General features: G+C 33.6%; 2 protein-coding genes across 2 annotated transcripts; both read right to left on the bottom strand.

The window, feature by feature from the left end:
• Window positions 1–561: 561 nt before the first annotated feature.
• Window positions 562–12091, bottom strand: LOC133174226 (uncharacterized). The gene is made up of 18 exons (XM_061309301.1): window positions 11881–12091; window positions 11052–11267; window positions 7891–7941; window positions 7708–7766; window positions 7514–7608; window positions 6463–6531; window positions 5559–5710; window positions 4924–5064; window positions 4692–4797; window positions 4324–4585; window positions 3986–4156; window positions 3692–3826; window positions 3460–3567; window positions 3189–3342; window positions 2711–2940; window positions 2430–2510; window positions 2192–2318; window positions 562–2043 (listed from the first exon to the last, which is right to left on the bottom strand). The coding sequence occupies exons 1-18, from the start codon at window positions 11951–11953 to the stop codon at window positions 1838–1840; spliced, it is 2436 nt and encodes an 811-aa protein (XP_061165285.1). The 5' UTR covers window positions 11954–12091; the 3' UTR covers window positions 562–1837.
• A 2745-nt stretch (window positions 12092–14836) lies between these two features.
• LOC133174227 (uncharacterized) lies at window positions 14837–18531 on the bottom strand. The gene is made up of 2 exons (XM_061309302.1): window positions 18381–18531; window positions 14837–15260 (listed from the first exon to the last, which is right to left on the bottom strand). Exons 1-2 carry the CDS (start codon window positions 18496–18498, stop codon window positions 14854–14856), a joined length of 525 nt encoding a protein of 174 aa, XP_061165286.1. The 5' UTR covers window positions 18499–18531; the 3' UTR covers window positions 14837–14853.
• Between the last annotated feature and the right edge of the window lie 3757 nt (window positions 18532–22288).

Below are 22288 nucleotides of genomic sequence, written 5' to 3'. Positions count from 1 at the left end.
AGGTACAGTCCAAGTTGGGATTATGGTTACATTGAAATGGACCTGCTCCAAACATTTAACCTGGACACTCATCTGGAAAATGTAGGTCAGCTTCAGCATACGAAGCAAGTCCTGTAGTGTGCATCCTTGAATGAATCAACCTAGTCAACAATGTGCTTATTTGTACTTGGGAAAAGACCTTAATCTTTAATCTAGTCAATCATCTGGAAAATGTAGGTCAGATGAAGCATCCAAAGAAAGGTTGGTAGTATGCATCTCTGGATGCATCACACACAGAAGTTTGGTTCACATTGAGTTTATAGTTACTTGGGAATGGACCCACCCCAAAAACTTTAACCTGGTCACTCATCTGTCTCAAGAAAAATGTAGGTCAGATTCAGCATCTGAAGCCAGTTCAGTAGTGTGCATCCCTAGATGCATCATCCATGCAGCTCTAATTAATATAAGGCAAAGAAATACTTTGAAAGGAATCTCGAACATTTTAACCTGGGACATGGACACTTATGTTATTACATAAGTTCCCCTAGCTTTGTTGATGTGAGCTAACAAAAAACACATAGCTTGTTTAGTTGTCTGAATTTACTATTTTTCTTATAAACTTACAAAACTGTTTCTAAACACTATGGGTCTAACTAAAAATAAATACTACAAAGTTCAGATGAAAGTGAAAGAAGTTGAGATGAAAGTGAAAGGAGGAATATTGGGGACCATTACTGTGGTCAGAGGTAATTACAATTCTTAAAGGATTTCCAAAGATTAACGAAACATGATTTCCAAGCATAAAATACAATAGCACTTTCGTGGCAGAAAAAACAAAACAAATAACATAATTAAAAATATCTCATAAAAGTGATTAAAAAGTACAACACCAACTACAAGAAGGTTTCACTTTTCTATTTTTGTTGTCATTTTTAAAAAGAAATTTATACAAAATTTGCCACAAATCACACATCCTTAAAAAGCCTATCAAATCCTATCAAAACAATACTTTGTTCATATGATGAGTAAACTCAATCAAGGTAGCGTCTTTTATCACACTTCACAGTTCCAACAAAGGAACTCCCAACAAAATCCACATATAATTCATACCAAAGGTATACAAAATCTATAAAATGCATCATAGAGTAAATATGGCTACAAAAAATCTGAGTATTGATAATCTGGGTAGACTGGATTATTTATCGCTGCTTAAAAATGGAATATTCTTAGTACAAAGGTTAAATACATACAGGAGTAATGTAAAATCTCTTGAATTACACGAATGAGTAAATAAAACAGCAAATATTTATCTACTGACTAGCAATGTTTGCAACTTAATTCCTAACACACATAGTAATTGTGCAATGAAAACTGAATCTGGTTCAATAAAAACAACATTACAAAAGTTTCATGTGGCAATCTACATGTACATATATATATAACATTTACTGACCACAAATCTTATGTCAATATATGTCTACATTCCATTAGCTCAGAAATGAATACATATACCATAAAAACTACTTAACATGCTTTTCTGAGACAAATGTTGATATCTATCAAGAAAAAAAAATAATGATAGAAACTCTTTATTACACTGTAGTCCATTCTTAATGAAGCACTAAGACCTGTGTTCACAGTCATCAAAGTCCGTCTTCATCAACAGCTGATCTTGGGTGGTCTCCCCGAGGCTGTTGTTTTTTTTGGTCCTTGTCTTTATATGAAATCAGCTATGTTCTGTTGCTGTTTAATCTTGATGAAGCACTATAGTCTATGCTCACAATCGTCATTGTCTGTCTTTATCATCAGCTGATTCTGTGCAGTCCTCCGTCACCGTTGTCCTTTTTCGCCTTTCCTTTCATATGATAACAGCTGAGCCTGCAGAGCAGTCACTAAGACTATAGTAGTCTGTGGTAATTCCCCTTACATTATGGACTTTCTGCTCCAAAAGAGACTTCCAGGTGTACTTCAATTCAGTAGTAGGGGCCCGGAATAGCATCTTGTGGGTGATTGGAACTCCTTGAGGGGTTGTTTCAGAAGCAAAATGTAAAACAAGTTCAGTTGCTGGAAGAAAAACATATCACAATGTAAATCCAATAATTCTACATAATTTCCAATTTAGATGCAACATAATCTACAAAGTTTTTCATGCAGGAACTTTTTTCTGTCTTTTAATTTTTGACACCTATTGAAAACAGTGACCACAACTTACTGTGATTTCTCTGTCCATCCACCTGTGTAATGTGCTTTAGAAACACAGGTTCATACAGTACATGTAGCTGGTCACTTCTGTCTTGTTCAGTCTGGACCAGGATGTCAGAGAACAACAGTACAAACAGCTGAAAAAAATGGCAGAATTAGATACTTTGTCCATGCTTTACATGTATTTTATTAATTACTGAATGTTATTAACAGAAGTGACAGAAAATCTTTCTTGTAAAGATTCCTACCTTTTTCCAAGTGGTTCCCTCCCATCTAAACATGTCGCCAGCATAAATCAAATGTCTGTCCTCTGTACATAGCTGGAATTTCTGGGGGGGAAAAACATTAACATTTCATAAAGACAAAGCTTTTAGAATGTGTCTACAATACTTGAACATAGTGGTGCTTTTGAATCAGTAAGCAGATATCAGTAACAGATTCCTTTATGACCTTTGAAACATATGGATATGCTTTAAAATTTTTTGTATTTATGTTGATAATGAAGTACGATACAGAACACATTTCTTACCCCAGCATTTGAAGAAAACACCAATCGATCTTGTATTCTGGCTACTTCTGAGTCAACAGATCGTACAGTGTTCATAGAACAGGATGGAGCAAGAGTGCCTTTGCCGGACATTGAGTTAGTTTCAGTTTTAGAATGTCCTGTGCTTCCAGTCGATGAGGCAAGGGATGAAATGCTTGGAACACGGTCCACACAGCTGTAGTTTGATATATTGCCCACACACTCATTTAAACCTGAAAAGTCAAGATTTTTTTTTTTAAATCTCCTACAATATAATATCTTTGTAGTCTTACTTGGTAAAGGTTTATTAAAAATCTGTAACTCAGGATGTTGAAATTTTCTTAAAAATATACTTTTATGGTCTCATGAAACTTTGTCATTTTCATAATGCATTTCATTCAACTGTGCAATAATAGAGCTTACATTTACTTTGTTTTAAAGATGCAAGCATGACTGACAATTTCCATTGCAGATAACTTACTTTCAACCACCTGTTTGAGACCCTTAAAGTCACTCTCTTCATTGAGTGTGTTTATGAAGATGTCCTGAAGTACTTGGTACATCTCTCGAATGTGATGGACTGGTTTGGTTAGAAATGTGCTGATAGAGGGCTGTTGGGGCTCTAAGGGGGGATCCTGTATTAAATCAAATAATTAAGTCACTTTAATTAGCCTCTTCAAATGAGTAATTAATAAAATGTATAATATGTGATCATAAATATTCTACTGTTACTTTTATTCAAAGCTACTCACCTTGACAAATTTTACAAATTCTGTTGATTTCCTTAGTTCTAATAAAAGTTCATTGGCCTCCCCTAAACCTTTTGAATACAACTCATATGCTTGGGACAGCATGTGTACCTGAAAATTTGAAATAGTTTGTGAGTAAAACTGTCTCTCTCCTGACCCAACAAATTCTGTCCTGAATTTTCAAGTAATTATTCAATAAAAAAAACCTTTTGTTTGGAGTGTGATTTGAATTTACCTTTGATTGATAGATCATGCCAATGGAAAAGTTTTGTCCTCCCTCACTTGATGTGAAAGATCCCTCTGTGTCCGAACAAAATGATGGCATGTTGTCATGGATTTGCTTAAGGTGATACTCAGAAATGGTTACCAACTAAAAATGTAAAGATAACCATGGTTCAGATTTACAGTAAATTCCAATTTTTCATTCTTTTAATAACAAACATTGTAAAGGTGTATTTTCTATTATAATAATTCTTTTGCTGAAGGTAACTTTCAATTAAATGATAGAAAGGAGACATAATCTACTTACTTTTTCGATATTTTGGAAGAGGGTAAAATGTTGTCTGGGGTTTAAAATACAATGACGGAGTGGTCTGGAATATCGTTGCATTCCAGCATGCATGACATCAATAAACTCCATCTCTATGCTCATTAATCTGTGGATGGCCTCCTGTTTCCTCTTATCTCTAGTTGGCACAGTCTGCAACAATAGTAAAACCATGTTAGCAATTTTTTCATTTGAAGCTGATATCTTACATTTACCACAGAACAGAGTGGTATCAAATAAAAATAAAAACAAATGGTAACTCAAATTGAAAATCTTATTACACACACTTAACCTCCCTAAATATTTCCCGCCATACATACCTGGTGTCCATTCATGAAGAGGGGGAGAGGGGTGCTTGTGATGAGGTGACTGGGAAGAGAGAACACTCCTTCATCTACGGATCCATCAGTCCCCTTGCTGTCATCTGAGAGCTCTCCTGAGTTATTGTCGTCCTGACCACGTCTTAGCTCCATATGTTCTATGGAGGAATTAGGAGGAAGCACCTGCTGCCAAGAGGGGGTCTCCAGAATCTCATACGACTTGGGGCGCTGCAGGTCAATGATCAAAGTAGGACCTGAATTCCTGTAAAATAAATAGACAATTGTGAATTTGTCAGTATATTACCAATATCAGCAATTTCTAAATAGGGAAAATAATTCTACAAAAAAGATTTTTAAGCTTAACTCACTTTACAAGTTTGGCTACACTGGCAGACTGTGATCGGGAGACATTCTGGTTATTGACACGTATGATACAATCTCCAGGACACAGCCCTGCATGATCTGCTGGGGAACCTGAAAAAAATCACCAAACAACACAATTAAATCTTTATTTTTTTCCTTAGCCAAACCAGTGATGTTCACAATTTTTCTTGTCTGGACATGCTGAATATCACTTGGTGAAAAAAATGACATATGTACCTCTATCAACTCTGCCAACTTTGACTGGACAACTCTCAATCACAGAGAATCCATATCCATGTTCCCCTCTGTGGACTGTAACAGTGACAGATTCCATTCCCCACACATCCTTGTTGACAGGGGGCACATTTTCTCTCTGACCTTCAAAAAGGGAGGAAAAAAATGTGAACACTCTATCCTTCAAATTCATAAGAATATCTGTGCTGTGTTTCTAAACATTAGATGAATCAGCATAGCATTCATAGATCATGGTTAAATACAATCATTCCTTAACATCTCTGAAGAGATATACTTCCCAAAATTTAAGACATATATCTATATTCTACAAAATTTTTTTGGTTTCTATGTAGCAGCAGTTTTTTTTTGTTTGTCTGTTTGTTTGTTTTAATTTATAGAAGAGCACAGGTCAAATTGCAGGGTTTTTCAATATACTCTGTTTCTTAATTTACATGCTTTTTTGCAATGCAGCATGTCATTTTGAAGAATTTTATGCACAAATTCACTAAAGGCCATCTTTCAACACAATTTGGAAATTTTTGTATCATGAACAGCAAAAGTGGGAAGTACTTTTCTCACACATAAGGATGTACTACTCATTTCTAACTTAAATCTGAGATACTTAATAGAAGGCTTACTTCTAACTTGAAGCTTAGGCTGGTTTTTGCTGGAGACTTTCAAGTGCTTCTTACGACCTACTTCCTCTGTCAAAAGATAATACCAGCCATCCGTATCCTTCCTCCCGTTAATCAAGTGACGGATTCCAAAGGATGTACATCCCAAAAACTCACTGTAATTAAATATCATGTTTAAAATAAGATTTATGTGTTTTCAATGGCACGAGAAACGTCTAAGGTTGCCTTCAATTTGCTGAGATTATCACATGTCAAAGCCATGTGTCAAATGTCTTGATATGCTTAAAGATCTATCATTTTCTCTTTCTCTCACTGTATCAAGGTTAAGAATCAAATCTCTGTCAAAACTTAAGGAAGCCCCCCACATAATGATGATAATTATCTATTCAAGACCACAACACTATTATTAGGTAAACATGTATATCACAAATCAATCAAGAGACAGAAACCCTGCTGAGCAAAAGTCTGGTAGTACTTATCAGTAGGTAAACAGTAAATTAATTGTGTAATTAGTTTGACAAACCTATAATAAACCTATAATTATGTGTGCTAGAGCCAAACATAGAGATATTCCACATGTAATTAAAAAAGTCTCAAATTTTTAAATGATTTAGGTTTAAAAAGAAAAATATTGCTCAATAATTTAGATAAAACTTGATTTTCTAAAATTTCTTTTGAAAAAGAAAAATGAAATTTTAGTCAAATATTGAAAATCTTTAATGATAATCTTTATTAATATTAAATTATCTTCAAAATAAAGAAATTTTAGTACTTAGTTTATATTAAACAAATTAATGAAAATAGTAGGACATGCAAAAACAAAACAAAAAACTCAAGAATAAAAAAAGAAATAGAAGAAATATTAAAAGATAGAAAGGAATTTAGAGAATAATAAAATAAAACTCACTTGTTGTTTGCCTCCTTGTTCCATAGTGAGATGAGGAGTCTCTTATTGTTGTCTTCCTCAAAAAGCTCACTGCACAAAACAGACATCATAGTAAATTACAGCAGGTGTCATCAGTTTTCTACTCAATACCAAAATTATTTATAAAAACCTTTGAGCTTTTTTTTTAAAAAATTATCCAGAAATGCTGCAATCAAACTTGCATAGACAAGTTTACATCCTAACATCATGCAGGGTAAGAAACAATGGGAGATGACAAAAAAGGAAAGGGAGAGAATAAGAGGGATTTACTTATGACAATTCCAGATTACAACAGGGGGTCATCAAATATCACAGGGGGAGTGGCTGATAAGAGATTATCATCCCAAGAAAAGGTTTTTCTTTAATCTTTTGTCTAGGTCTGCTTAATCTAAGAAGCTCTACACATCCACATAATAACATTTTGTTTTGTTACAGAATATTGCACATTTTTGAATGAATAAAATATTTGGCCTGCAGAATTTCCTGTTTAAATTAATTTTTGCTGGTGCACAGTGGTTGCTATACTCAGTTGTCACTTAACAATAGTTGCCAGGAAATTGTAACAAATAGCAATTACACAATGACACTATGCAATCAGTGATGTGCTGCTATCTAAGCATTATCTTGACATGGCAGATAGAACCCTGCTTGTCCACATGTTATTTCAAATATATCTACAGATCTCATGCCTAAATAGACATTTTCCCTCAGGAAACGATGGATTCATCCTAATTGAAATTCTGACCCAATCATGATTCAATGGTGCTTGTTTGGCAAGAATGGTCAAGAATATAACAAACATGTTAATTAAAAACAAAAACAAATTTATATATTTTATAATGAATGTCACATTATAGCATTTTAAATTTTCTATTCAGATGTCAATTCAAAGGTGTCACCATTGTTAATTATTAATTCAGAAGTTTTTAAAAATTAAAATAATTACTCCCATACATTAAGACAGGTGTTATATACATGTTTAATACTTGTTTTGTTTAAATTTTTTTTTTTAACACAAAAAATGAATACTCACAAAGAAAATTTCTCATCAAAAAGGGGATTGTTAGACCCATTAACAACATCTGTTCTGCATCTCGATTTTCTTGTATCATCTGGCACCAGAGACATCTAAAATTGAAAACAATACATATAAAGTCATGAAATTACATAACGAATAAGATAAAAAGTTTACATTAATTATTATATATATATATTCTGCATGCTTACCTTTACAACTGCATTGCATAGAGGAGATGACTTTGATGTAAGGTGTCTTGCTTGTATCACTGAAAATAAGACAAAAAATTTATTTAAAAAAGAACTGGAATACACCACAAGATACTCTTACATTACTTTAATTTTGCTTAAAAATCGATAAAAATTTAAGAAATATATTGAATGATTACGTACCATGAACTGTTAATAACCCAAAATTCATGTAAGCTGACAATCTAATTTGACCTACAAAAGAAACAAGCAATGCTGAAAAAATACTGCTAGAGATCAAATAATTTTTTTTCTACATTAAAAAAACTTACATAAACATTTTCTGTTTCTAATGTATTATATACCTCTAGTACTCATGATTTTCTGTTCATAAATCCCTACAGAATCAGGGCGAGAAAACACCATACTGGTGAACTCAAAAACACCAGTCCAAAAATCTCCCACAATAATTTGTTAAGAAATAACTGTATTAAATTATTCAAAATCCAATAAACCTAGTCTCATACACTAGAAATATGACAATTCACATGCCATTGACAATACCAGTTAGAATTGGTAATTTTGACACTATGTCTAAAGGCATACTGGATACAGGGCTGTGATTGGCTAAAAGAGTCTACCTGGGTAGTTAGACTCAATGTCTACAGAAGCAGGTGTGAAACTTTACCTGGGTAAATGGCTTCAAAGTAGACATTGAACCCAAGCTGTGAAATGTACATTTTACTCTACACACAAATCTGAAACTTTATGCAATGTGAATAGCAGTTTATTTAGATAGAACAAACAGGACAATATTGTACTACAAATTCAGAATTAATCCTGATAAATATTCCAAAGGAGGAGAAAAAGTAATATTTGGAAATGATTACCTCATGCTGTTTTGAGGAATAACTTTCATTGCCTCGAAATTCAACATAATGATATATAGTAATCATCCTAATGTTTAATGTATATCCAGTTACCTGTATCCCCAGATGTAATAGCTGTGAATAACAGTGTGGTTATATAAGGATACAGAAAGGAGGTTAGAAAATACAGAAATCTTATATAACAACCACACATTAAGTTACTGACTTAACACTAATATTACACAACATTGTCTTTGAAGATGTTTAATCAAAGTTAATATTCAGCAGGACTGGAGGCTCTATGCAAAGAAGCAATTTACATACAAATTCTTGGATAGGAAGTGAAACAAATATCTTCATGGAAAAAAAATTCTTTTCAAAATTTCAAAATTCAAGTAGATTCAGACTTCAAAGAACAAGATTTCTATTAGCACATGATTAGTGCAACCTATAACACCTGCTGACGCTTGTTCAGATATTTTTTTTTACCATAATAATGGGTTAAAAATTTTATAGATCATCAAATATAACTTTACGGGAACTCAGTCACTAAATATTCCCCCCTGTCCACAATTAGAGGGTGTACCCCACTCCGAGACGCACCATATCATATTGATATACTACTGTATACCAGCAGGTGTGACTCTACACTGTCCAATAAAACACGTAGTAAAATCTTCATATCTCTGTCTAACACCTGCCAAGGCACGCTTCACCTTCTTAAATAGATTATTCTTAATTCATCTTTTGAGATTTAAATTGATACAATCATTTAAATCGCCAGCTTATAATATTTTTTTTAACTAAAAAAAAATTAACTTGAAATACCCTAAATTTTTTTTTTTTTTAATAATTTTTTTTAGGATTTATAAATGTATTTGAAGAACTTAACACATGACAAGATGATAAACATAATTGAAAAAAATATGAAATTAATAGTAAAATGTTTAAAAGTACCTGTTAGCAATTTAGGAAGTAATATATTTCTAACCAGTAAAGTATCCAAGTCCATCAACATCCTCATTAAACTGTTGTAACTTTACCATCACACTGGAACCAAGGGGAGTTATAGCCACTCAGCCAATTACCCCCAACATAAACATGGGGACCTTTCACATTAATCTCTGCAGCATGTGGAGTGCATCAACCCCAAACTGACAGTAACATTTAACTATTGCTGGGAAACTCCCACAGTGAGTGACCCAAGTGACCACTAAACCCACATTCAATTGATTAAAATTTCTTTTGTGAGAAAACAATTTTTCTTAACGAAAGTGATTAATTTGGGGAATTTAGTTAATCATGTGGCTCCAATCACAAACATCCTCAACACTAACAAAAATTAATAGAGGAAAATTATAAACTAATCTAATGTCCATAACATTGTTTTCCTTACATTAAATAGTACACTTGATATTCATTCATGTAAACCATGTAAACTGGATGATGTGCATTTTGTTTCAATACTGGTCTATCAAGAGCTCATTACAGGCCTAAGGTACCAAAATCATGACTAAGACATTTTATGAGGCTTTATAGTACATACTCTAAGTTTGGAGTGTTACATGGAGATCAGACAGTTGAACATGGTACAATGTGGCCTTGCCCAAATCTTTCTGCACTGATATGGTATTTCCAAAGATAAGACCTAGTGCTTCTCTAAACTATTACCCAACCTTGAGCTTATCTTCTGGTCAACATGGTCAAAGGAGGAAATATATCAGTGGTGATCTAGCCATTCAATGACCCTCCCACCCCTCCACACAATGCCCTCCCTGTGTGAGTCCAGTCATAAACGGCCATGTGTCAATCACAATTGTCATTATCAAGTCACAGAGTCTAACAACAACCTGGAAATTATCAAACTGTTGGTGATGATGAAATGTCCATAAAATTAACATTAGACACCACACAATTTAGGCAGGCCCTCTAAATGGGACCTTATTGCTCTGCCAATCCATTGGTACTCCCCATTAACAAGTACATAATGGAATATCATAAAAGAAATCTGTTTTCAAAAAGATCTTTGGTATTCCCATTGAAAGTAATTTGGGCAAAATTCTCCCATTCTCACAAGCTAGAAAAGTTGCTTATCTACTGGATATATTATATACTTTGGTATTAACTTTGAATACTGTTTCAAACTGAAGCCAGTTTTCTAGAAACAAATAAAACTTATTTACCATAATTGAAAGTTTCCACTAATGGGGAGTTTAGTTTACTTGCTGCAGACTTTGCAATTCAAAAAAACAAGAAGGTATAAATCATGTGATTTTTGAGAAAAAGAATCAATTTTAATAATGAACAACCATGTGTTTAATTAGATTTACATCAGAACTGGAGCATAAGACAGTAGAACAGGTGTCAAGATGTAGAGTACTGGGGTATTACATGATGGCCTTCATTTAAGCAAATCAACAACAAGGAATTTACATGTGGTCAATGTAAATATGGCATACAAACAAGAAATTGTTTACATACAATTACAATACTGACCTTCATTCTGCAAGACTTTGAGAGGCCTTGATTTCTTGTCATCAGTAGACATAACTGATGGTGGGGGAGCTTGGTAACCTTTCAGTGGGGGGATAGAGTGAGGGGCACCCTGGGGTAAACCATTGCCAGACACCTTCAGTCTTTTACAGGGACTCAGAATTTCCTCATAAATATGTTCCATTTCAGCAAAGTTAGCACTAGGTTTTAACAGGTACTCTGAAATATTGAAATGTATATAATTAAACATAATAAGTATGTCTTCAAAAAATATATATTTATTTAATACATAATTCACTTCATATTTAGTGATGAAATTTCAACCATGGCTACATGTATAAGTTATTTGAGCAAATATACATAGATAACCATTAACACCTCTTCAATCATTTTATAACCTGTTACATAGTAACATGCCTTACAGTGTAAATTGGAGCATAAAATTGTGATTAAAACATGATACCTGTATTGCTCAACTGGTAAGGTACATATATATAAACATACATAGTCAAATTCTAACAATTTTGTGTCAAAGCAATAAAAGAATTAGGAGATTGTAAAGATGTTCATAACTGTACTCTAACATAACAAGTGGACATTAACAAATTCAATACTGAATGATTACAATTTCATGATTTAATGTTAACTGATACTAAAACTTGAGATGAATGAATCAAAAGGAAGATTACTTATTGTTTACTTTTTGAAGTAATACATACACTTTCCTTTTTCTAAAATGCTATATAAAATCAAAAGGCAAATCAAAAATGCAATAAATACACAAACTATTAATAAAAGCTCTAAACACACAATTCCTAATATTATGACTCACTTGAATTAAAATATAGGTCATCTTCAACCTCTCTTTGAGGAGGTATGTCAAATTTTTCGTACAAGACATACATTCTGTCAACTTAATGTATCCACTTGAACAAAATCCTAGATATATTTTACACAAATATGTACATCTCCTAAAATTGAGGAAATGTCATAAACACAATTCAAGAATCTATTTCCTCCCTTAAATGGGAATGTCCAGTTGGATTAATCCTTCAGGCTTCCTAACACCACTTATAAGTCATGCATTACACACAAACAAGATTCAAACAAGAATAAAAGCACTTGTACTGGTCCACAGATGAATATGTTTTAAAAATAAAACCTTATTTGATTTGACTAGATTCTGGAGTTAAGAAGATGATGACATTTTATGGCCACAGGTTACATACAGTAACAATATTTGTACTAATGGCATTAGGAGATAATCATCATAAGATTAAACCTGATAAATATTTGCTCAAGGATTAACTTGACTGTGCATCACTTACAAATATATACAAGATATCACACTTATACATTCAACTTACTTTGTAATATGATCCCAAAATGAACTTAAAAATATACACTGATATCTTTTGTTATATCAGTCTAATATTAGGGTTAATTTTTAAGAATTTAGTTTCAGGCATCCCTGTTATCTTGTGATCTTGACTGTCATTTGTAAAGCTGCATTTCTAACCAATTGTTATTAGTACACAAACATGTGGCTACCAGTGTTATGTGTCAAAGGGACAAGACAGGTGTAAACTGACTGTAGAGAAATCTGTGTATTTATCTTGAGGGCAAAAACTTGCTATTGTCAAAAGATATCAAATCTGGGATTAACATGTCAGTAATATGCAGTAGTTTAATATTTTGCATACCTCTATTTGCTAAAGAGGATGAAAAAGAAATAGGTCGTTTAAGTCTGAGACCGACCTATTCTATTGTTATATAAAGGCCAGTGAAGGCCGCCGAGCTTGTGTAGAGCCCCAGGCACTCTCAAGAACCTCAAATTATATCGTTGGGTGCACATACCAATTAAAAAAGATGTTTTTTATGTTAAATATATATATCATACTTGGAACGTGGATCTCAATAAAAGATCTAATATGCTATGTTTCCAAACCAAACATCCCCTATCGTGCACCCCAGGTCGATGAACATCTGTCGCTACTCTCATGAAACAAAAGATAATTTATTGTTCAAATTTTTACTGAAAATGTTTTCATGCAATGCAAAAGGGATTATGACTTACCTTAATGGGCAATTCCTAATGAATGTCAGTCTAAGATTGAGGGTTAAAAACAGTCATTGTTTAAAAAACGTTGTCTTGTTTATGTTCTTGGCCTATCCATTTTCTTCTGTGTTGAATCTCGTGCCAAAGCGTGACGTACTTGCAAAGCGCCGCCTGACGGGAGTTCATGTAGTTTCGTCATGGGGAATTACTCTAATCGTTAGTCTATATTAAGAAGCTATCTGACGTTTTCCTGGCTTTTTTTTACGATTATATACTTTACGTCCTGGCACGTAAAATATCAAATTGTAAAAAAAAAAAAAAAAGCCAGGAAAAAGTGAGATATTTCGGACTAGAAGCTTCCAATGCAATCAAAATTACATTATTGTCGTCCCGGTTAGAGAACAAAATGGATTTTTAAGATTTAATTAACAGAGATTAATGCTTGGTCATAGTTTTATTGATCATGAAGGTAGTGCGGATCCAGGAATTTTTCCCGGGGGGGGGGGGGGGGGGTGGGCTGTCCACCCCAGTCAAAAAATTTCCAACCCAGAAAAATTTCTTGACAAGAAAATAACACCTAAACTTCTTTCCTAAACGTATCAAACGCAGAAAATTTCTTGACATGTTAAAAACAAAAAAAAAAAAAAAAAAAAAAAAAAAAAAAAAAAAAAAAAAACAAACAAACAAACAAACAAACAAAAAAAAAAAAACAAAAACAAAAACAAAACAAAACAAAACACCCCCCCCCCCAAAAAAAAAAACAATCCAAAAAACACACGCACACAAAAAAGTAAAAACCATTTCCCAAACGTGAAAAAACCTATTTCGTGGTGGTGTGGTCCACGTTCTCCAGGGGGAGGGTCCAAAGTCATTTCGATTTGCTTTAGCATTTACTTTTCTTTTAATAACTCTGCAAATTCCACCGGGGGGGGGGGGGTTCCAGACCCCGACCCCTCTCAGATACGCGCATGACGTTGGAACAAAATTATCAAAAATAAACTATTTAAAATATGTAAATATCATAGTGTAATTTGAGTTTATACATGTATGAACTTAGATTATATAAAAAAAAATTAGTTTAAAAATGTATTATTGAAAATACGCCAGAGTAGGTGAAATGGCCCATCAAATGCACTATATGTCTCTTTCTGGGAAATGTATTTTCTATTTAATGTGGAAAAAAGTTGTATTTTGTTCAATACTTTTTAATTTTGTATACCGGCAATATTTTTCTAGACTTTTTGACCTTACATTCTTCACAGATTTTACGTGCAGCCACAGATTTATATAATCTTCATTCAAATTGGAGTAATGCAAGCAAATTTGCAAAAAAATAAAAAAAATAAAAATAAAAAAATAATAATAAAAAAAAATACTAGCAATATGCTTGTAACGCATACGGAAAAATGCTACTGACACTCTCAAGAGAATAGAAACATATGTGCATTCATTCATATATAAGATCAAAATGTCAAGTTAAGATAATAAAATATACTTAAGTTACACCTTTATTTCTATGAGTTTTCTTGCTTAAAGGAATTTTAAATTTCTCTCAGAATATTGTCTGATATATGCACCATGTAACGACTCACTTTACAGTAAAAAAAAAGAAGCTAAAAATTATACCGAAAAGCGTGTGTTAAGTAATAAACGTCTCTCAAAAATAATTCCATACACACAAATGTATATATTTTTATTACATGTATTTTGAGACACGAATGATAGGACAAAACACGGTTGTTTAATTTAAAAGGGACAACACCAACTTCCAACATGACTGAGGTCAAATTTTTGTCCATTTATACTAATGGTACTCCCACTGGTGCCAAAACGTAATGTTTTACTCAGTGACGTCATATATTTGAGAAGTTCTGGTGTAGACATTCCCGACAGACGACGCTCCTCTCGCAGGTAAATTTCGTCTAACGACTCTTTGTTTGTAACATTTAGGTACGCTGCATATCCCAAAAACTGCTGCAAGTACTGCTGTGTTTCATTAAGTAAATATTCTTGTGCAATAATTTCAAAGTCTACCGGTGGTTTTAGGTCTCTTTTCTCTCGATGACCAGAAGCACCGCCATATTCTTTGTAGTCCTGGGCTAAATTTTGGGTGAGCTTGGCGAACCATTCCCGAAGAAAGTTTGTCACTTCCCCTGTAAAATATATTTGTAATGACTTACTGCACTTTAGGCGCTATAAGATCAGTGAACAGGACTGGTATCCATACTGCCTTAATGTCTTCATTATTGCAATTATATTTTTATTTTTATTCCGCCTCATTTCTTTCCGCTAAACCAAACTATTTATACTAATGAATCACTAAAATAACTCCTATCGACTTTGTTTTAAAAAAAATTAGAAGAATCTCCAGAATACAAGACAGTATATTAATCTTCTCTGGTTTGTAAAGATCATTTTGATGAAATCGCGCATATTGTGGGTCAAGTTCAGCAAACAAGAATTATATAGCCTATTTTATAAGTACGGCTGGGTCTCATAAAGAAGCATCCGTCCTAAAAATTCCACCCCAGATAACTGACTCTAGAGTGGAATCCCTTCCTCCCCGGAAAAGGAGTCTAGAGTAGGATTTTTCCTGAGAAGAAATGGTTTAAGAGTAAAAATACTCCCACGGAAATCACACTCTACAGTATAGGTTTTCTGAGGCAAAGCCTCCCAGAGCAAGTTTCCCCCTCCCCTATATTTACTAGAACATATTAATAGAATAGAAATAGATATGCAAATAACGAAATGGATATTTTTATATCATAAATCATATTGTATTTTTAGGAACTTAAACTGAAACAAAATGTGTGTGAGAGAGATTAATTTTACTAGAAAAAATGAAAACAATATTCAATTCTTCTCTTAAAATTTACTCTCTCTGGATGTGTTTATTTCATGGAAGAAGCACAAAAAGTCGGGTTCTTGCCGAACAATTATTTAATACAATTTTGTAAAATTTCTAAATTTCTAAACCTACATCAGAATCTGGAATTCTTCAGAAAACCGTGTAAAATGAGCCCACATCCTTCAAAAGATTAAATTGTCCACTACCACAAATATCAGCATTTATATGGAATGGGAAATCCCACTTTGGTTGTTAATGAAAGGGAGGTATTGACTAGAGTAGAATTTCCCCTTGGGGAAAGATTACTATAAAGCATGATTTCTCCGGGGAGGAAATCCCACTCTACAGTGGAATTTCTGCTGAGTGGTGTGCTCCTACTATCGAGGAAATCCTGCTCTATCATACCGGTCTTGTAGAGTACTTGTAAAGTAGGTTTTAACCTCTGAAATCCCTCCTCCAGGAAAACTGGCTCTAGAGTAGGATTTCCCACTGAAAATATGCTCTAGATAGGTTTTCCCCATGGAAAAATCACTCTAGAGTAGGATTTCCCCTGCGAAAATCGGATCCTACTCTTTGTAAGAGCTATAGAATGCGATTTCCCCCAGAGTCAATTTTCCCCAACAGAATATTTTGGCTGTACTTATGTATTAGGGAGGGGGGGGGGACATATTGTTACAAGTGTCCCAGTTGCAAAATGACGACCAATTCCATTGAAACCTACGAAGTATGAAAATTGAAATTTTAAATCTCATTTTCTCAGTGACCGTCCGACAAATTCTTTTGAAGCATGAAAATTTTATTCATATGATCAGGTCAAACTGGTTTCTGAAAAAAAAAAATTTAAAAAAATTGGTACAATGTAATCGGTTGGAAATTTTTTTTTACCGTATCCAAGGAAACAAAAAGGAATTTTATTTTAAATGGATTTTTTTTCTCCAATTGTATTTCAAACTATATGTTCATAATGTTGAAGTGTAAGTGTCTCTCCAAGATTCTAGTTTAAATATCCAAAATATAGCTGCAGCTAGTTGACATGGAACTAAAAATGGGTCATTTAATTCTAAAAAAGTTAAATTTTGTAAAACTTTAAGAGAGTATTTGCTCTCTGTTTTAAAATTCGCTGGGGTCGAGGGAACATTTGCCTTAGCTTACAAAAGCAGTGTTTCTTGTATTGTTTTGTTTCTTCTATTGGCTTATTTTGTTAAAATTCCTTTGAAGAACTACTCGATTCAAATGCTCACAAAATGGCAGGTGGAACCTGTCAATAACGTAATTTTTAGAATTTTCTCACATACTCTTAAATAGGATCCATCCATAGATGAAATACTGGACTTTTAGAGGGCAAACAAATTATAATGCGTTTTAAAATTCATGAACAAACAGATACCCCTGCGCCAAGAGAGGTGTTGACATCGATCGATTCTTACGATTTTTTGAGTGACTAATTTCACAGTTTCCTATGAGTTAAAATTTTGAGTTGAGACTCGATGATTTGAACTATATATTTAAAGATTTCATACTAAATTCGATAATTCTGGAGTCCAGAACACTAAAATTTCCTTTAAAAAATCAGTTGACTTTCTTTTATACTTTTTAGCCAAAATAATCCTACTCTGAGAAAGAAAGAGGGGGAAATCTGGCTCTAGAGTGAGATTTCCCCTCGGGAAATCTTACTCTAGAGTACAGATTCCGGGGGAAAGTTGGCTATGGGGGAACACCGGTGTTGCAGAGTAGGATGTCCCACATAGTCAGCTGGGGAAATCGCACTGTATACATGTAACTATAACGCAGAGTAAGACCCCTCCACCACCCACCCCCCGGAAAATTGAATCTGATGTGGGATTTTTGTGGGGGAAATCCTACTAAAGAGTCATTTTTCCGCGGGGGGGGGGGGGTTAGGGGAGAAGCCTACTCTACAAGACCGGTATAATGAATTCTAGGATGTATTTACTATAATACTTTACATTCTTTTTATTATCTGTCTGTACAGTTACGACTCCTATGATGCATTTGACGATCTTTTCAGTTTTATTAATTCTATGTGCTTTTGGACACCTCCCCCAAATTTTACACATGACGAATTCTCATTAATCATTCTTCTATCTCTTAATATTTACTTGTCCTCGTGAAAAAATATTTTCTATATTTAATAAAATTTTAAAAATTACTACATGCACTACATGCGACAATTTTTTTGCACGCAGTTGATATGTACATATAATTTCATACTTCGTATTTGAATTTTGTATTACAAATACAAATTGGAACGCTTATGGAACAATACTTGTTTATGCACATGTATATATTTAATAATAATAATTCTAACCCTTACAACAGAAATACAGAATTAAATTAGTCTTATTTTCGTTATACATATGTACAGAGAGCCCTTTTAAATAACGAATTATATAGAAAACCTACTCACCAAAGGAACTAAAGACGGACCCTTGGATCTGATTCCTGTTTTCCGTTGGACTGGCTTTATTAATGGACACAGTTATCGTGAGAATGAACAGTAAAATGAGCCACTTTAAACTAGCCATGGCTAGGTTGTTTTGGTCTTGTTAGTGTCAATCGGTATCACATCGATAACCCCTATCTGTATATATTGAACATATATATAGAACAGTGGTCTAATTTTATCTTAAAGAAGTTAAGAACTACAGGTAAATTGATCAACTGCTGTTTAATCTGCAGTTAAATAAAAATATATGTATCTAACAGGACCGTAGGAAGCAATTTCACATTGATGGGGCACAACCATATACATTTTCAGTTGGGGAGGGGGCACTAGCAACTATCAAAATTCCTTGACAAGCCCCCCCCCCCCCCAAAAAAAACAAACAAACAAAAAATAAAAAACCTACGGCCATGTTTAAAAAAATCATATTTAAAACGTAGGATCAATTCTGACAGTCATCTTCTAAACAGTAAATAATAAAGACGGGGGAGTACTACCTACTTCCACTGGCTATATTACAATTCAGAATCTTTAAACGTCATGCACTTTTTCATTCTTGACTGTATACATCACTGTACTGAAATCATAGGTATTTGGGGGCTGGACGCTCCCTTCCCCTTTTCCATTTTATTTCTTTTTTAACTCTGGGGTCGACACACCTTTTTCCTATTTTTGTATTCTTATATGCACTACATGTAAGTATACAAAAGTAGGAAACTATAGAATACAAATGGAAAATTATACTATACAAATAGAAAAGATCAAATATCGCAACGTTTGGCATGTCATACGAATCAAGTGGGAGACATTAACTCCATATGCAGGTGATAGGAGTAATTGCTATACAAGAAACACAGGTGCTTGGGGACGGGAACCCCCCCTCCCCCGTGTTCCGTACCCCAAGGGCTCTTTGACTTTTATCAAAATAAAATATTTTTCTATGACATATTCACAAAGTATTACAACTGAAAAATCCAAAATATAACCTAAAACTAGCCTTTTATAAAAATTCATACTTTCTGATACTAAAAGATCTTTTAGAAAATGAAGATCTTATTTAGTGATCATATTAAAAGTCCTAAATACAGGGAGCCCCTATCTCTCAGTACTTCACTTCTATTATGAATTCTGTCGAAGATTATTCCAGACGTTGGGCTAAATATGAAAAGGAAGACCTGGACACTTTGTCAGATTGGAACAAATATTTAAGAAATATATTAAAGAATCGTATAAGAAATTTAAAAGGCAATAATAATAATAATACGAACCATCTATCCTTCCGTTTTCACTAAATCGAAGGTGATCAAAGAATTAGAAAGACTACATACCCCCGGTAAACAAAATGTTATGGCCTCAGTCGACAAGGCTTGTAACAATATCGTCTTTTTTTGCGAGGCTCATTATTATAACTGTATTCTAGAAGAACTTGGTTTTAATTCTACTTATGGAAATCCAACTTATATACTCGAAGTTTACTTTTTAAATTCTTCAAAATCACATTTCAGTATTTAAAACTTTTGACATTCCAGTCAACCAAGGTGAGTTCGGTCTACCCTACCTATACTGGATTCATTAACTTCATAAAATTACAGAGATATATTGCAGGGTAAAGCAAATGCTATGATAAGGCTCTATCCTTACTCCTTACAAAAATATTAACAGCATTAAGGAGAAACTTCAGACGCACCTTGCTACAGCATATTCTAGAAAAGGTGTAAATCAGATGTGGTTTCTCCAAATCCTTAAGGAACTTTTAGAAACTTAAAAATCGCAATTTTCTTCAAAGTCAGTAACATCAAAATGTACGACTTTTCTACACATTATACAACCACTCCTCACGATAAATTGAAAACTAGACTTTTTGATACCATAGATAACGTACTGCTTCTTCAATAAAAATGTCGCGAATTTTCCTATCTTATGATTGGTCATCAACAAAATTACTTTGTTGAAAATCACTCTGATTCTACACACAAGTACTCTAAATTTGATAGGAAAAGGATGCTGGAGTTCCTCATTGACAATTTAACATTTATGTAGTCTTCGGAGACCAGGCTTGACAACAAACTGTTGGAATACTAATGGGCACTAATTGTGTTCCTTTTATTAGCCGACCTGTTTTACCGGTATATTCTCATGGAGCAGAATTTATTCAAAAACTTCTACATGAGAAGAAGAAAATACTTGCTGTGGTCCTCAACTCGATATTTAGATATATCGACGGTGTATTATCAATTAAAAATAGTTATTTTCTTTCATGTGTCAATTCGATATATCCTAGTGAACTTGAAATAAAAGACACCACAGAGTCTGTCAGATCTGTTTCATATTTGGATGTTTTACTAACTATAGACGATAAGGACCAACTAACAACTAAATTGTATGACAAACGAGATGACTTTATGTAGTAATATATCCCGCTATCACCTGCATATGGTGTTTACATCTCCCAACTTATTCGATACTTAAGAGCATGCTCCGAGTACAATCATTTTTTTAACCCAGATAAGTTGATGTTACAGGAATTTCTCGTTTAAAGTCAGCATTTCGTAAATTTTATTGCCGTTATAATGACCTTGTTAGCAAAAATAACCTATCATTGGGTCGTATTTTGGCTGACTTGTTTCATAACAATAAAAGGCCTTTGTTTTCATACTGAATTTGACTACGGAATGTTCCGTATACCTGATCGATACATAGGGCGCACGGCGGATGTGACCGGTCAACAGGGGATGCTCCTAGGCACCTGATCCCACCTCTGGAATTTCCAGAGGTTTGTGTTTTATGTCCTCTTCACAGAATTGTATTGTTTGCAGATTTTTTGAGATCGATCACTGTTCGTTATCTTCACCTTTTTCATTGAAAGATGGGAGTTCCTTGAAATTTGGCCTTTTTAGAATAAGTGATTTAAGATCCTCATTATTAACTATATTTACGTCCCCAGTAATGATGCTTCCAGCAGAACTATAGTAGTAGGGTGAAGAAGAACATGAAAACGTTGGAGGATTACTAGTATGTTTCAAATGTTCGATATCTATAGGCACTGCAGTTTTTTGTAATTGAAAAGTTTGGAAGCAATAGTCGATGAATATTTGTAACACAAGCCTTTAGATCGCTTAAGTCCGACTGACCAAAAAAATATGGATGTTAAAAAAAATGAAGGTACGGAACTCCTTACATAGGCTACCCAGTTTCGCCAATAAAATACTTTAAATCAAATGTACTAAAATTTTACTTTCTATTCATATCTATTCACATATAAACAATCTAGATTACTACTAAAGTTCATCGAAATTCAGTATACGGAATTTCGGAATGAACTTTGGTAGTAATGTCGATTGTTTATATATGAATATAAATGAATAGAGAGTAAAATTTTAAATAATTTGATTTAAAAGTATTTTAATGGCGAATGTGGGTACCCTATGTAAGGAGTTCAATACCTTTATCTTTTTTTTCACACCCCAATTTTTTTGTAAGTCGGATTAAAGCGATATAAAGGTATGTGTTTTGTAAGAAATACAAGGTATGGACTTCAACTTGAAATATGGAGGAATATAAGACTGGACCCTTTTATGATTAACAATATTACTTATATATTAACTGCGTCAATTCCTTGTTGAAGTATAAGGAAGAAACGGGTTGCTTGAGTAGTACTCACTCCGAGCCTGTATTCTGGTGTCGAAGAATCCAAATATGGACTTTTCTTAAAATTTTCAAATAGGCTTTCTATAACTTTCAAAGAGACAGAGCAAAGTTTGGTGCGAATGTGATAAAGACCTAACTGTTTATTTATAAAAGGTAGTAGCGAATCAAAAGAGACAAATAATATGTTTATTGTACATTAAAAGAAGAAGTCTCTTGTGGTGGTC

Source organism: Saccostrea echinata, unplaced genomic scaffold (genome assembly GCF_033153115.1).
Source record: "Saccostrea echinata isolate AGI-Se365-2 ecotype Australia unplaced genomic scaffold, CSIRO_AGI_Sech_v1 ptg000057l, whole genome shotgun sequence".
Lineage (NCBI taxonomy): Eukaryota > Metazoa > Mollusca > Bivalvia > Ostreida > Ostreidae > Saccostrea > Saccostrea echinata.
Note: the sequence above shows the minus strand (reverse complement) of the source record. Positions and strands in the feature narration are given on the sequence as shown.

What these genes read in the sequence shown, in the direction of transcription:
- LOC133174227 (XM_061309302.1), bottom strand. Translation starts at nt 18,498, where the DNA reads ATGGCTAGTTTAAAGTGGCTCATTTTACTGTTCATTCTCACGATAACT. An exon ending in GTCCGTCTTTAGTTCCTTTG is followed by an intron (nt 15,261 to 18,380) that starts GTGAGTAGGTTT and finishes TATATTTTACAG; the next exon opens with GGGAAGTGACAAACTTTCTT.
- LOC133174226 (XM_061309301.1), bottom strand. Translation starts at nt 11,953, where the DNA reads ATGTATGTCTTGTACGAAAAATTTGACATACCTCCTCAAAGAGAGGTT. An exon ending in TATGCAATGCAGTTGTAAAG is followed by an intron (nt 7,609 to 7,707) that starts GTAAGCATGCAG and finishes TTTCAATTTTAG; the next exon opens with ATGTCTCTGGTGCCAGATGA. An exon ending in AGTGTAGCCAAACTTGTAAA is followed by an intron (nt 4,586 to 4,691) that starts GTGAGTTAAGCT and finishes TTTATTTTACAG; the next exon opens with GAATTCAGGTCCTACTTTGA.